Source organism: Moschus berezovskii, chromosome 7, assembly GCF_049115385.1.
Source record: "Moschus berezovskii isolate FMDL1 chromosome 7, NW_MosBer_1.0, whole genome shotgun sequence".
Lineage (NCBI taxonomy): Eukaryota > Metazoa > Chordata > Mammalia > Artiodactyla > Moschidae > Moschus > Moschus berezovskii.
The window spans coordinates 4,813,718-4,827,837 of record NC_142466.1 but is presented as its reverse complement, the minus strand read 5'-3'; the positions used below and the strand labels follow the sequence as shown (position 1 = coordinate 4,827,837).

Sequence of the window (14,120 nt, the reverse complement as noted above, 5' to 3'; positions counted from 1 at the left end):
GAGGAGAATCCAGGTCTCATGTAGGGAGCAAAGTGTTTTCTCAGTAAATTACACATCACGTGTTTCCCTCCAGATGTTTTACAGGTGACAGGTGCTGGGTCTCTGAAGAGATGGAAAGCATCATGAAGAAAATAAGAATGATTTGCAACAATTACTGGGGCAAAAGTGCCAAGGACTTGAGCCACAGATATAGTGACTGCTCTGTTTTGTTCTAAGAAATTCAGACCACAAACCTGTCATGATTAACAGGTGCCACTTTTTATTCCTTTGTAGGAAATTTAGGCCCCAAGAAGGTATTACTTCCTAAATGGATGTTCTTATACCTCCCAACAATGTGACTGATTTTGTTCTCTTGGGATTCACACAGAATGCACACTTGCAGAAAATACTCTTCATTGTCTTTCTGTTTATTTTCCTATTCACTGTTCTGGCCAACCTGCTCATTGTCATCACCATCTTTCTCTCTCAGCCCCACGCTTTCTGCTCCCATGTACTTCTTTCTCACTTACTTGGCCTTCATAGATGCCTCCTACACATCCGTCACCACAGCTAAATTGATCACTGACCTGCTGCACCAGAGGAGATCCATCTCCTGGGGTGGCTGCCTGACTCAGCTCTTTGTGGAGCACTTCCTGGCAGCATCAGAGGTCATCCTCCTCACTGCCATGGCCTGTGACCACCACGTGGCCACCTGCAAGCCTCTGCACCACACGCCCATCACACAACAGGGGCTCTGCCAGCTCCTGGTGGTGGCCTGGGCCGGGGGGACCCTGCACGCCGCGGTGCAGATCTTTTCATGGTCAGCTTGACCTTCTGTGGTCCCAGCGTCATCGACCACTTCACGTGTGATTTCTTCTCACTGTTGGAACTTGCCTGCAGCGACATCTACAGGCTTGAAATGGTGGTGGCAGCCAACGGTGGGGCCACATGCTTACTCATCTTTTTCCTGCTCCTCCTCTCCTACATAGTCATGCTGAGCTCCCTGAAGTCCCGCGGCTCTGAAGGACGGCGCAAGGCCCTCTCTACATGTGGCTCCCACTTTATAGTAATGGAGCTCTTTTTTGTCCCTTGTATTTTCACCCACGCGAGTCCTGTGGCCACCTATCCTGTGGACAAGTGGGCGGCTGTATTCTTTGCAATCCTCACGCTCATGATGAATCATAATCATTTACACAGTGAGAAGCACAGAGGTAAAAAATGCCATGATGAATTTGATGAAAAGGAGAATAACGTAGACTGTTCATGAAGCCAATAGTATGATGATTTATCTATGCAGAGAGGATTATATCTATTGCAAAATATGAAAAAAAAAAAAACCAATAAATTTTGCAGATCATTGACATTAAAAAAGGCCCAGAAACTAAAATTTGTTGAATGCTTAATGGATAGGTACTTTGCTAGGTGCTTTTTATCTTTTAATGTTATAAAAGTTAAACCTCTCCCAAGGCTTTAATATTCATGTGCATAGATTTCAGTTCAGTTCAGTTCAGTCACTCACTCGTGTCGGACTCTTTGCGACCCCATGAATCACAGCACGCCAGGCCTCCCTGTCCATCACCAACACCCGGAGTTCACTCAGACTCATGGCTATCGAGCTGGTGATGCCATCCAGCCATCTCATTCTCTGTCGTCCCCATCTCCTCCCGCCCCCAATCCCTCCCCGCATCAGAGTCTTTTCCAGTGAGTCAACTCGTCGCATGAGGTGGCCAAATATTGCAGTTTCAGCTTTAGCATCAGTCCTTCCAATGAACACCCAGGATTGATCTCCTTTAAAATGGACTGGTTGGATCTCCTTGCAGTCCAAGGGACTCTCAAGAGTCTTCTCCAGCATCACAGTTCAAAAGCATCAATTCTTCGGTGATCAGCCTTCTTCACAGTCCAACTCTCACATCCATACATGACCACTGGAAAAACCATAGCCTTGACTAGACGGACCTTGGTTGGCAAAGTAATGTCTCTGTTTTTTAATATGCTATCTAGGTTGGTCATAACTTTCCTTCCAAGGAGTAAGTGTCTTTTAATTTCCTGGCTGCAATCAGCATCCGCAGTGATTTTGGAGCCCAAAAAAATAAAGTCTGACACTGTTTCCACTGTTTTCCCATCTATTTACCATGAAGTCATGGGACCAGATGCCATGATCTTTGTTTTCGGAATGTTGAGCTTCAAGCCAACCTTTTCACTTTCCTCTTTCACTTTCATCAAGAGGCTTTTGAGTTCCTCTTCACTTTCTGCCATAAGGGTAGTGTCATCTGCATATCTGAGGTTATTGATATTTCTCCCAGCAATCTTGATTCCAGCTTGTGCTTCTTCCAGCACAGCGTTCCTCATGATGTACTCTGCATATAAGTTAAATAAGCAGGGTGACAATATACAACCTTGACGTAGTCCTTTTCCTATTTGGAACCAGTCTGTTGTTCCATGTACAGTTCTAACTGTTGCTTCCTGACCTGCATACAGGTTTCTCAAGAGGCAGGTCAGGTGGTCTGGGATTCCCATCTCTTTCAGAATGTTCCACAGTTTATTGTGATCCACACAGTCAAAGGCTTTGGCATAGTCAATGAAGCAGAAATAGATGTTTTTCTGGAACTCTCTTGCTTTCTCCATGATCCAGCGGATGTTGGCAATTTGATCTCTGGCGCCTCTGCCTTTTCTAAAACCTGCTTGAACATCTGGGAGTTCACAGTTCATATATTGCTGAAGCCTGGCTTGGAGATTTTTGAGCATGACTTTGCTAGCATGTGAGATGAGTGCAATTGTGCAATAGTTTGAGCATTCTTTGGCATTGATTTTCTTTGGGATTGGAATGAAGACTGACCCTTTCCAGGCCCTTGGCCACTGCTGAGTTTTCCAAATTCTCTGGCGTATTGAGTGCAGCACTTTCACAGCATCATCTTTCAGGATTTGAAATAACTCAACTGGATTTCCATCACCTCCACTAGCTTTGTTTGTAGTGATCCTTTCTAAGGCCCACTTGACTTCACATTCCAAGATGTCTGGCTCTAGGTGAGTGATCACGACATCATGATTATCTTGGTTGTGAAGATCTTTTTCGTACAGTTCTTCAGGGAGCTTCCCTTGTGGCTCAGTTGGTAAAGAATCCACCTGCAATGCAGGAGACCTGCGTTCTATCCCTGGGTCGGGAAGATACCCTGGAGAAGGGAAAGGCTACCCACTCCAGTATTCTGGCCTGGAGAACACTGTAGACTGCATGTATAGTCGATGAGGTCGCTAAGAGTCGGACACGACTGAGCGGCCTTCACTTCACTTCACTTCACTTCTGTGCATAGATTTAGAATGCGCAATAGAAAGAACATCTATGAATCCCTAGTGAGATTATTATAGAGTATGTATTTCTACTGTACTAAATTCTTCATACAAATGTTGCTTTTCCTTAGGGTCTGCCTTGATTTCAGGTCTTCTTTTATTTTTACTTAACCTGTGGTAAAGCAAATAGATCCTAGAAATTCTTAGATATATAGCGAAGGGATACTTACAGAGTGAAAGAATCACTGTTGAATTTTTTTTGGCACTATGAATTTATCAAAAGCAAAAATAGAAACACTCACTAAAGGAGGAACAGTTCTCAACCAAGCTTTAATTCTTTTTGTAGCATAAAAAATAAACCAGAAATATAAAAACTATTCTTAATTTGGTCTTATTTTCATAAATATCCTATCACTTACAGTTTTTATTGAATATAAAGGAATAGTTTTCTTTTCTTCTTAACAAGACTTGAGGAGTCTTTTGATTAAAGAAGAGTAAACGTTCTTTAATCACATATCAACAACAAACAGAAAACATATCTAAGAGTTTTAGCTACAACATTTGAATCCAGGTGTCCCAAATCTCAGTTTTTCTTTCTTCAAATAAAACACAGTTGTCTTTGATATCTTTCAGTTCAGTCAGCTACTCAGTTGTGTTCGAGTCTTTGTGAGCCCATGGACTGCAGCACGCTAGGCTTCCCTGTCCATCACCAACTCCTGATACATTTATGTCTATAGATAAGAAATGTATCTGTAATGTTAATGATTCACTTTCTCCTTTAAGAAGACAGTCAAATTTGCTGTAGCCTTGTCACATGTGGGGCAATATAAGAATACCTATGCTTGGAACTATTTCCACTAACTGAAAGAAATCAGAAGAGAAATTTTGCTCTTATGAACAAAAACATTACTGTAAAAATGTTGGCCTTTTATGAAAGCAAAATTTGACAAAAGTTTTCATAACACAAACTTTAGGAAAGTGGTGATACCTGTAATGCTCCTCTAGGCACATGGAGAATACCAGCTCGTTCTACATTGTTACCTAACACTTTATAAGTCGAAGCTTCTCTGACTATAACACTCCAACTTGTGCTATTTCAGAAATATTTTCTCAAACTTAGTAGTAGTCATCTCTAGCCATTTTTTCATCAAAATTTGACCATATAGTGATGCCAGAGCATTCACACCTATTCTTTGGGGAGACTGTTTGCTAGCTTATGCATGGTGCCTCAAATTCATAAGAAATAGAAGCTTTTCCCACAATGTCTAGGCTTGTAAGATAATATTATCAGCACTTAATCTATTAAAGATGATCAATTTTGCAGCTGATGGTGAGAATTACGCACTGCAATAGAACCTACACTAAATAACATACGGTTCATTTTGCCTTGTGACTGTTAGATAGGAGTGGAGAGTAAATCAGTGGTAAAAACAGAATAAGTTTTAAGTAGATGTCATTTCTACTCAAAGATGAAATGAATGAGTTGAAGAGGAAAATAAGACTGAAGGGGCTATACCAAGGGCTCAGTGTCAACAGCAAACCTGGAAGGTGTAAGAAAAGAAGAAAGAAATGTAAGGCAGTCTCACCTCAGTGTATGGAATTTTGCTGGTTTGTAAATAATTCTAGGGAATTTAAGATATTTCTTTGCACCCATCATCAAAAATCTCACGCGGACAACACCATTTGATTATGTCTGATTCTTTAAGAAACATATAAAGAAATATGTCTCTCCTAAAAATCAATGAGATAAATAATGTTTGGATCTGTTGTTAAGAGTATTTTCTTTTAATCTGGATTGTTAATTTAATTAAAGTATTAGGCATTAAATGAGGAAGGTGAGCTCATTGTTGAAGGCTAAATATGAGGCATATATTTTGATAGGTTCTTTACATACTTTAACTCTCTTAATGAAGCAACATGTATTAATAGAAAGGTTGATACTTCATTTTATACAAAAAGAAAATGTGACAATGAAATTAAACAATATCAAACCTTTGAAACTCTGCTTCCTCTACCCTTTCCACTTCACAAGATTTTTTCCTAGCTTGATGTGAAAATATAAAAAGTACAGATCTGATCATTGGCCAAGTTGTGAAGATTGTCATTGAAGTATTCAGCCTTTATTTTGGGGTGGGGGGAGGGATGGAGCATTTTCTTCCTCTCATTTCTGCATTGATCTTCACTTCCCAGGCCACTTGCACCTTCTTGATTCCTCTTGTATCAGAGAAAAACCAACTGATCTCATTTGTACAGATATGTTACCCTTTATGCACATCGTGAAAAGTGAAGTGTAATGGACTGAAGAAATAAAAATCAAATAGTTGAATTTCGAAAAAGAGTGGCACTTAGATGAAAGAGATATTTGGACAAAAAATGAGCAGCTCAGCCATTGAGGAGACTGATAATTGTTTGAGCATGAAGGTAGTACTTTGAGCAACTATACCGTTTCCTCAGGGCTTTTCACATTGTTCTCCCATAGTGTTAACAAATACTACTGGACAAATATCTCCACCGGCAATTCAGCTTAGGATATCTTGACATATTTAATTTGTCCAAATAATACTGTCTAGTCTACAGTATGTGAGAGAGTTATAGGAACTGGGTGTACAACTTTTACAAGTAAGAGTTGTGTTTGTGTGAAAGTTAAATTCCAGTGGGGAGTAGATGTATAATAAACAAATAAATAAATGAAAAATATAATTTTGTTAGCAATGGGTCTGATGAAAATCATTTTATAAGAGGGTGCTGCAGGAGAGAAGAATTGGATAGAGATTTGTGTAGTTTTTAAAGTCCAGCTAGAATTGTAGTTAGGGCCAAGTTTAAATAATCACATTACCCTTCTCACCCTTTTAAAAAATAAGTAGGTTGTTCTAACACATACACTTGAAATGAAGAAAATATCTCCCCGAAGCATGTAAAAGTGTTTTCTTAGAGGATGAAAATGTCAAAGTTTTTATATATAAAGCACAGATATACATAAAACAGAAAAATGGGCAGTATATTTATGGTTATAATATTTTAAGGGGAGTGATTAAGGAAACAATGTTTAAAATGTGCCTTTAGAAAGCACTATTGATAGAAGATTAAGGACTACAGCCCTAGCTTATGTCGGAATGGTTAGGTAAGATAACTACTCATGGAGCATCTAGAAAACTCCATCCAAGCACTGAGGTTGGCCCATCACCTGTGCAGATGATATTCAGTAAAACTGTGAGGCTCTTCTTTCTCAGCAGGCTTCCCAGAGTACATTGTCTACTACATTAACAAACCAGTTGTAGTCTGTGAAGTATATTATATATGCAAGATATTGATATTTTAAACTATAGAAGGTTGAAAATAAGGAAGGCTATAACCCCAAATATTTCTAAATTCAAAGGATGTCGATTGAGAATACTGTGACAGAGTGAGAGTTTAGTCCTTATTTTTTCTGGCTTAGAAACATTTTGGAATCCATTATAGTGGCAACTCTCCTGAAGTTAGATGTGATATAATTTTAACAGACAGTCTTGAAAGATGTAGGGAGCCCCAGGTTAGGTGATACAAGAATTCAGTCCTGATAGGTGGCCAAGAATAAGTCCTATTGATTTTTCTTCATCTGTATTATAGGGCAGGCAAATTAAGAAAAGAGTTTAGTTGTTCGAAATTTACTGAATGGTTAATATTGTGATATGGCTTTGTGTTTGTGGAGTATCAGGTTGGCCTGGCTCCAGTGAGCCTCTGCCCCTGGGAAAAGCAGATCACTGCAGTGGTGGACTGGAATTGACTGGTATGGTGATTAGTGCCTCAGTCAGCAGAGACACAGCCTTAAAGGGGTGCAGTTGAAATGTTGCAAGTCTGCACTTGAAATTGGCACTTTGCCCTCTTTCAGCCCAGGTTCTGTTACCCAAAGGAGAACATCTCAATAATGATGTGTCTGCTAAGGCGTGTATTGAAAACTGTTTACAAATTAAACTCAAGCATAGCTAAATGTCAGGAACAGTTCCATGAACAATTTTGTAAACAGCTTAGCTGGCTGCCTTGTTTGGCAACCTTTCCTATTTGGATGAAGTCTGAATTATTTTGTCACGTGCAAATGGTTTCTTATGTAAATCCCTGGACACTTTAGATCATCTGTTTAAAATCTTTCTTTAAAATCATTACAAATTCTGGTCCTATCAAAATAACTCTCCATTAAGTGATTGCTCCCAGTGTGGTACTGACTTATTTGCCTCTCTGCTTGGATTTGCTAAGTTGTAACTCTAATGTGTCATGACTCCAAGCTCCTTTTTTAGAGGAAAGTTCTCATAACTACATCCTGGATGGAGCCAGATCTTTGGTTATCCTGACATGGTCCTAAAAAATTTACTTCCACAATATCTGCCTTCTATTTACTGGAACCATCAGGTAACTGGGTTTTAGAGGTCACAGAGATGACATGAGACAGTTTTGGAGGTGATTTTAACAAATATTTGAGTATTTAAGACAGTTACAGCCTTATTAATTTGAACTATTATTTTAAAATCTTTAAATAAGAATTTAAAGATTTAAAGGTGAATTATTTATATGCACACACAATTATATTTAAAAATGTGTCAATAGTTCACCTGTTTTGTCCGTATAAACAGATTGTAGCCTCAGGATGAAGAGCTCTGAGCATTCAACAAGTTTTAGCTTAATTTACTTTACTCTCTTTTGGCAATTTACCAAAACGTAAGTGTCTCCCTTTGGTCTCTGGCCAGATTATGAGAATATCAAATAAAATACTGTGTGTTTATGTTTCAGAGATTTGTTTTAGAAAAGGGAGGAACAGGAGTAGCTAATATATATGCTGCTGCTGCTGCTAAGTCACTACAGTCGTGTCCGACTCTGTGTGACCCCATAGACGGAAGCCCACCAGGCTCCCCCGTCCCTGGGACTCTCCAGGCAAGAACACTGGAGTGGGTAGCCATTTCCTTCTCCAATGTGTGAAAGTGAAAAGTGAAAGTGAAGTTGCTCAGTCGTGTCCGACCCATAGCGACCCCACGGACTGCAGCCTACCAGGCTCCTCCATCCATGGGATTTTTTAGGCAAGAGTACTGGAATGGCTTGCCATTGCCTTCTCCAAGCTAATATATATAGTTTACTTTAAAAGAGATGTTTTGTTTCCCTTCTTTCATGCAATTTTCTGTGTGTTTATACACACACACACGCACACACACACACACACACAGATATTCCTTTTTCCTTTTGTACCAGTTTACTTTAACTTATTTTTTCTACTAATCATCTCTGAGAAAGACTTTTTATCATGATTTTCTCTCTGTTTAAATTGGTTAATGATTCCAGTTTTTCAGTGATACTAAGGAGCTGACTTTAGAAATATATCTATGTAAAAATACATTCTTTTGTGAGCAGATTTGCCCACAGGGATGATGTTGGCTTTGGTGCTGAGGGTGATGTATTATTATGAGATTGGTACATTTGTTTAGATTATATATCTCTATATAGACATTATATTGCATGCAATTTAAATTTATCTGGAGGTCAATAATATATTTATTCTTTATGCCATTAGCGAAATTCTATGAATGAATACAAATTAAAATGAGGTGAGTTTTTAGCGAATTTGTTTTAAATATATTAGTTTAATAATGATAATATTTAGAATTGGCAAGGCTGTGGGGAAAATTACTGTTTAATACTCTGTAATACACAATTTATGACAATAAAAGATGCTTCAAAACTTTGAGAGAGGAATGTTACAGTCTATCAAATTTAAACATATGCATATTTTGACGTGGTGATAATATAGATTCCTTCAACAGAAATATTCAAACCACTAAGTAAAGATTTCTGTAAGGGATGTTCCTTATGGCCCTGTATGTGAGGCAAAAATATTTGAAATAAAATAAATTCAAAGCAAAAATGGACTGGTTAAAAGAACTATGTTGTAACCATAAAATGGAATAATGCTTGTACGTGTGTGTAAGTTTCTCAGTCATGTTCGACTCTTTGTGACCCCAGGGAGTGTAGCCTACCAAGCTCCTCTGTCCATGGGATTTCCCAAGCAAGAATACTGGCTTAGGTAACTATTCCCTTCTCCGGGGGATCTTCTCAGTGCAGAAATCAAACTCGGGTCTCCCACACTGCAGGCAGATTCTTAACAGTCTGAGCCACAAGGGAAGCCCCAAATAGAATAATACATAGCAATTAAAATGAAGGAGAATTCATAAATACTGACAAATAGTGTTCATACAAATTTTAATTAGAATTTCATGTATATTATTGCATTGTATGCACTTTCATGTGGAGTAAAGCACATTAAAGAATGTACATGTGACTATACACAGACGCACGTCTGACGAGCGTGCACTGGACTGTTGATTGAGGGTCCGTGAGTGCTGACGGTTGGGAGGGGCCCTTGTGACTGTAAAGTTGTGTCAGTCTATCTGCAGGTACTATTTCTCAAAGGCAATAACGTACATTAATAGATGCTTTTTATTTAAGTTATTCTTCTTTTGTTCAGAACTATGTTTTAGAAAATAGTTTTGACATATTTTTCCTTTCAAGTCAGTTCAAAAACTTACATTCTGCTAAAGTGTTGAGGCATCATTAAGGCAATATCCTGCCAGTAAATGGAACATTTATCAGATGCATATGTAAACACATGGTCCAAAGGAGGGGAAGTTTTGAAAAATAGTGTGTTGTCAGTAGCATTCTCCTCATACTGGGAAAACAAATGAGGATGCTGATCTAACCGCTTTACATTCATGAAACCATTCAATCTTTAAAACAACCTTTACGGATGGTAATGTTACTCTCCCATTTTAGAGAATGAAACTGAGGCACAGAGAGGTTGTCTGACACATTGCAGGTACTTAGAAGAAAGAATCAACTGAAATGTGAAAAATGAAGTATTTACATAGATTAAAGTTGAAAGTGTTACTCAGTCATGTCCGACTCTTTGTGACCCCATGGACTGTAGCCTGCCAGGCTCCTCTGTCCTTGGAATTCTCCAGGCAAGAAGACTGGAGTGGGTTGCTATTTCCTTCTCCAGGGCATCTTCCTGACCCAGGGATTGAGCTCAGGTTTCCAACATTGCAGGTAGATTCTTTACTATCTGAGTCACCACTAAAGCTTTTACTAATTATTCCCAGTTGAACTCCAGTCTGGTTATATGTCTATACCTAAGATACCTCCTACCTGGGATTAGTATGGGTATATGTGACTAACTTTCATGAGACATACAACATATACCAGGACACTGTTATATTTAAAAAATATTTAAGCTATAAGTTAAGTTCACATTTTCATCACATTTCAATGTCTATAAGGTTGAATATTAAAATTTTATAATTCCAGGAAATTAATTTGTTTAATATAACACCTCTGAAAAAAGCAATTGATATACGGTTAGTTATTGATACATCCCTGGACAGTCCACAATGAAACCCAGGTTTTCTGACCTCAAAATCCATATAATTTGATTCTACACACCATGTATTCATCCTTCTTTCTCTGTGCCTTGACCATGCCATTGCCCTTGCTTATTATAACTTTATAAATTTAGAATTGTCTGAATTCTTGTGTCAAAGACTTGCTTATATTATCTTTTCTGAAGTCTGCATATTATACGGTTATTTTCCCTTCTGAAAGTTATTTTGTACTTGCATTGTTTCAGGAATGCTCATTCTCTCTCCCTGTTTTGGAGTAGGTGCTGAATTGTATTCCTTGCACTATCAGACATGCTATTCAGTGAGAAATATATACAGTGTAGGTTTTATGTGAACATCTTATGAGCAATAGTATTTCACAGGCATACTGGAAAGAAACAGATGTTATTACAAAGAAAGTCTCATGGCAGTAACTGAACACTGAACTTGGAATTCTAAGGTATGAAGAAGCTCTTGATTTTGGCTATGAATATTTGGGAGTAAAACTAGCAAAGACAAAAGAAAGTTACTGGGATTCTTCAACCTGACTGTAGGAGGAATAGCGACCAGGCTCTGAGTGTGGCACTGTCTCATTTCTGGGAGCAAGGGCTGGAACTGGTTTGCCTGGGCCCCAGGGTTCAATGCAGTTCCCTTTGGATGATTCAGATTTATGAATGTTATTAAACTTAATTTTTTGCACACAGCACAACATTTGATATTTGGTGGAACATGACTTACCTAACCTGGAGGATTTTCAGCTAACACATTCTAGGCGCTCAGTAAGTATACAGAATAAATGAATGACAATTTATAGGAAACCTTCCAAATTATTGGTTATTAGGTGTGTCTAGTCCAGTACTCTTGCCTTGAAAATCCCATGGATGGAGGAACCTGGTAGACTGCAGTCCATGGGGTTGTTACGAGTCAGACATGACTGAGCAACTTCACTTTCACTTTTCACTTTCACACATTGGAGAAGGAAATGGCAACCCACTCCAGTGTTCTTGCCTGGAGAATCCCAGGGATGGGGAGCCTGGTGGGTTGCCATCTATGGGGTCGTATAGAGTTGGACACGACTGGAGTGACTTAGCAGCAGCAGTGATATCGTAAGTTCAGATTCCTAACTTGAGATTTCTAAAAGGCAGAATCTGAGAGAAGGGCTTGTGGGTAAGTGGTTCATTTTGGAAAACAGAATGAAGACCATAAATGGGTGTGAGCAAGACAAAGAATGAATGTAAGTGAATCTAAGACTGTGATAAGATGGCTACCATTGGTCCCTTGGCTCCTACTGATGATCTAGGTTTTCCTTATAAAATAATATACAAATAAAGGGCTTTCCTGGTGGCTCAGATGGTAAAGAATCTGCCTGCAATGCAGGAGACCTGGGTTGGATCCCTGGCTCCAGAGGATCCCCTGAGAAGGGAATGGCTACCCACTCTAGTATTATGGCCTGGAGAAATCCATGGACAGAGGAGCCTGGTGGGCTGCTGTCTGTGCAGTTACAAACAGTCTTCCTTAAGATATGTTAATTCTTTAAAATACCATGTGACTGATGAAACAGAATCTTCTAAGTGTCTCAACCAGCAAGTGTCAGGAAGGAAAGCAGGAGATACACTGGTGAGAGGTGTTGTAGAGGGAATCACAAGGATCAAGCTGTTTTCAGGATATATTTGTTAGCAGCTGGTTGTTGTACAGATGGCTGGAGAAAAAGGTAGGTCAGGAGGGTGTAGCAATGCAAACAATGTCCAACACTTTCAATGATTACTAACTAAAATAATATTATTTTGTAGACTTTTCAGCTTAGAGAGAAGCTTACATCAGCCCATAGTAAATGGGGAATCCCAACAATGTGACGGAATTCATTCTTTTGGGCATTACAAAGAATCCAGAGCTGCGGAAAATCCTTTCTGCCGTGTTTCTAATCATGTATGCATGCACCATTTTGGGAAACCTCCTTATTGTGATAACTGTGGTCACAAGTCAGAGTCTGAGATCACCCATGTATTTTTTCCTTACTTTTTTATCCCTTTTGGATGCTGCCTACTCTTCTGCCATTGCCCCCAAGATGATTGTGGACTCCCTCTCTGAGAGCGCTACCATCTCCCTGAAAGGCTGCATGGTCCAGCTCTTCGCTGAACACTTCTTTGGTGGAGTGGGCATCATCCTTCTCACTGTGATGGCCTATGACCGCTCTGTGGCCATCAGTAAGCCTCTTCACTATGTGACCATCATGAAGCCTCGGATGTGCTGCCTTTTGCTGGGAGTGGCTTGGGTGGGGGGGTCCATACATGCAACAATACAACTTCTCTTTATGTATCAAGTACCCTTCTGTGGCCCTAATGTCATTGATCATTTTATGTGTGATTTGTTCCCACTGTTGAAACTGGCCTGCATGGACACTCATGCCCTGGGCCTCTTAGTCATCCTCAACAGTGGGGTGATGTGTGTTACCATCTTCCTGATTCTCATCACCTCCTATGTGGTCATTCTCTGCTCTGTGAAGTCCTGTAGTTCCAAAGGGAGGTATAAAGCCCTCTCCACCTGTGGCTCCCACCTCATGGTAGTCATTATGTTCTTTGTGCCTTGCATTTTCTTGTATTTGAGGCCTGTGGCCACCTACCTCATAGACAAGGTGATGGCTGTGTCTTTTACCATCATTGTTCCCATGCTAAATCCCCTGATCTACACCTTGAGGAGCATGGAGGTGAAAAATGCCATGAGGAAACTGTGGATGAAACAAGGGGCCTTGTGTGGTCATTAACTTCCATGCTAAGAGAAATTCTTTCCTGAAGGACAATGAAGTCTTACCTCCCATTCATTATAACCCACTTGGGACACAACAAATAATGCAAATCTGGTTAAGAATGCAAATCAATTTAAGGTAATAAAATTAGGCATTGCCTACCTCCTAAGTACATTTTATATTTCATCCCTTTTCTTAAGGCTCTTTGTCTCTCTCTCTGTTTCTCCCTTCCTTTTTAACCTGTCTTTTGCATAATTCAAGTCTTCCTCAATTCAGAGCTTTTGTTTATCTGATTCCATTTACTGCTGGAATTCTCTTCCCAGAACTTTCGCTTGTCTCGTTCCATCTTATTTTATCTACTTTTAGAAGAGTTCCCATCTTGTTAGACAAATTTTCCCTGAAGAATTTCTAGTCATTCCCCTCTATTATTCCCTAATTCTCCATCTGGCTATATCCTTCACATTAATGATCACAAGCTGTACTTTAAAAATTATTTCTTTATTTTTATTTTCTCTGTTTCCCCCATAAGATTATAATCCCTGTAAGGGCAGTCATTATGTTTACTCATTCATGCTGCATGTAGAACACTGCCAGTCACTTACTAGGTGCTCAATAAATATTATTGAATGAATATAAGCCTAAGAGAAATAGATTTTTAAATATCTTCAAACTGGGTAAAAACTAAGGGAGAATACATAAATATTAACTCTTTAGGTGATAGA

The 14,120-nt window shown here is 39.2% G+C and overlaps 1 protein-coding gene and 1 pseudogene across 1 annotated transcript; both read left to right on the top strand.

The window, feature by feature from the left end:
- The first annotated feature begins 307 nt into the window (after positions 1-307).
- LOC129557349 (olfactory receptor 4C3D-like) lies at positions 308-1,235 on the top strand (annotated as a pseudogene).
- An 11,251-nt stretch (positions 1,236-12,486) lies between these two features.
- On the top strand, positions 12,487-13,416 carry LOC129557242 (olfactory receptor 4C6-like). The gene has a single exon (XM_055427828.1). The coding sequence runs from the start codon at positions 12,487-12,489 to the stop codon at positions 13,414-13,416; it is 930 nt and encodes a 309-aa protein (XP_055283803.1).
- Positions 13,417-14,120: the final 704 nt, after the last annotated feature.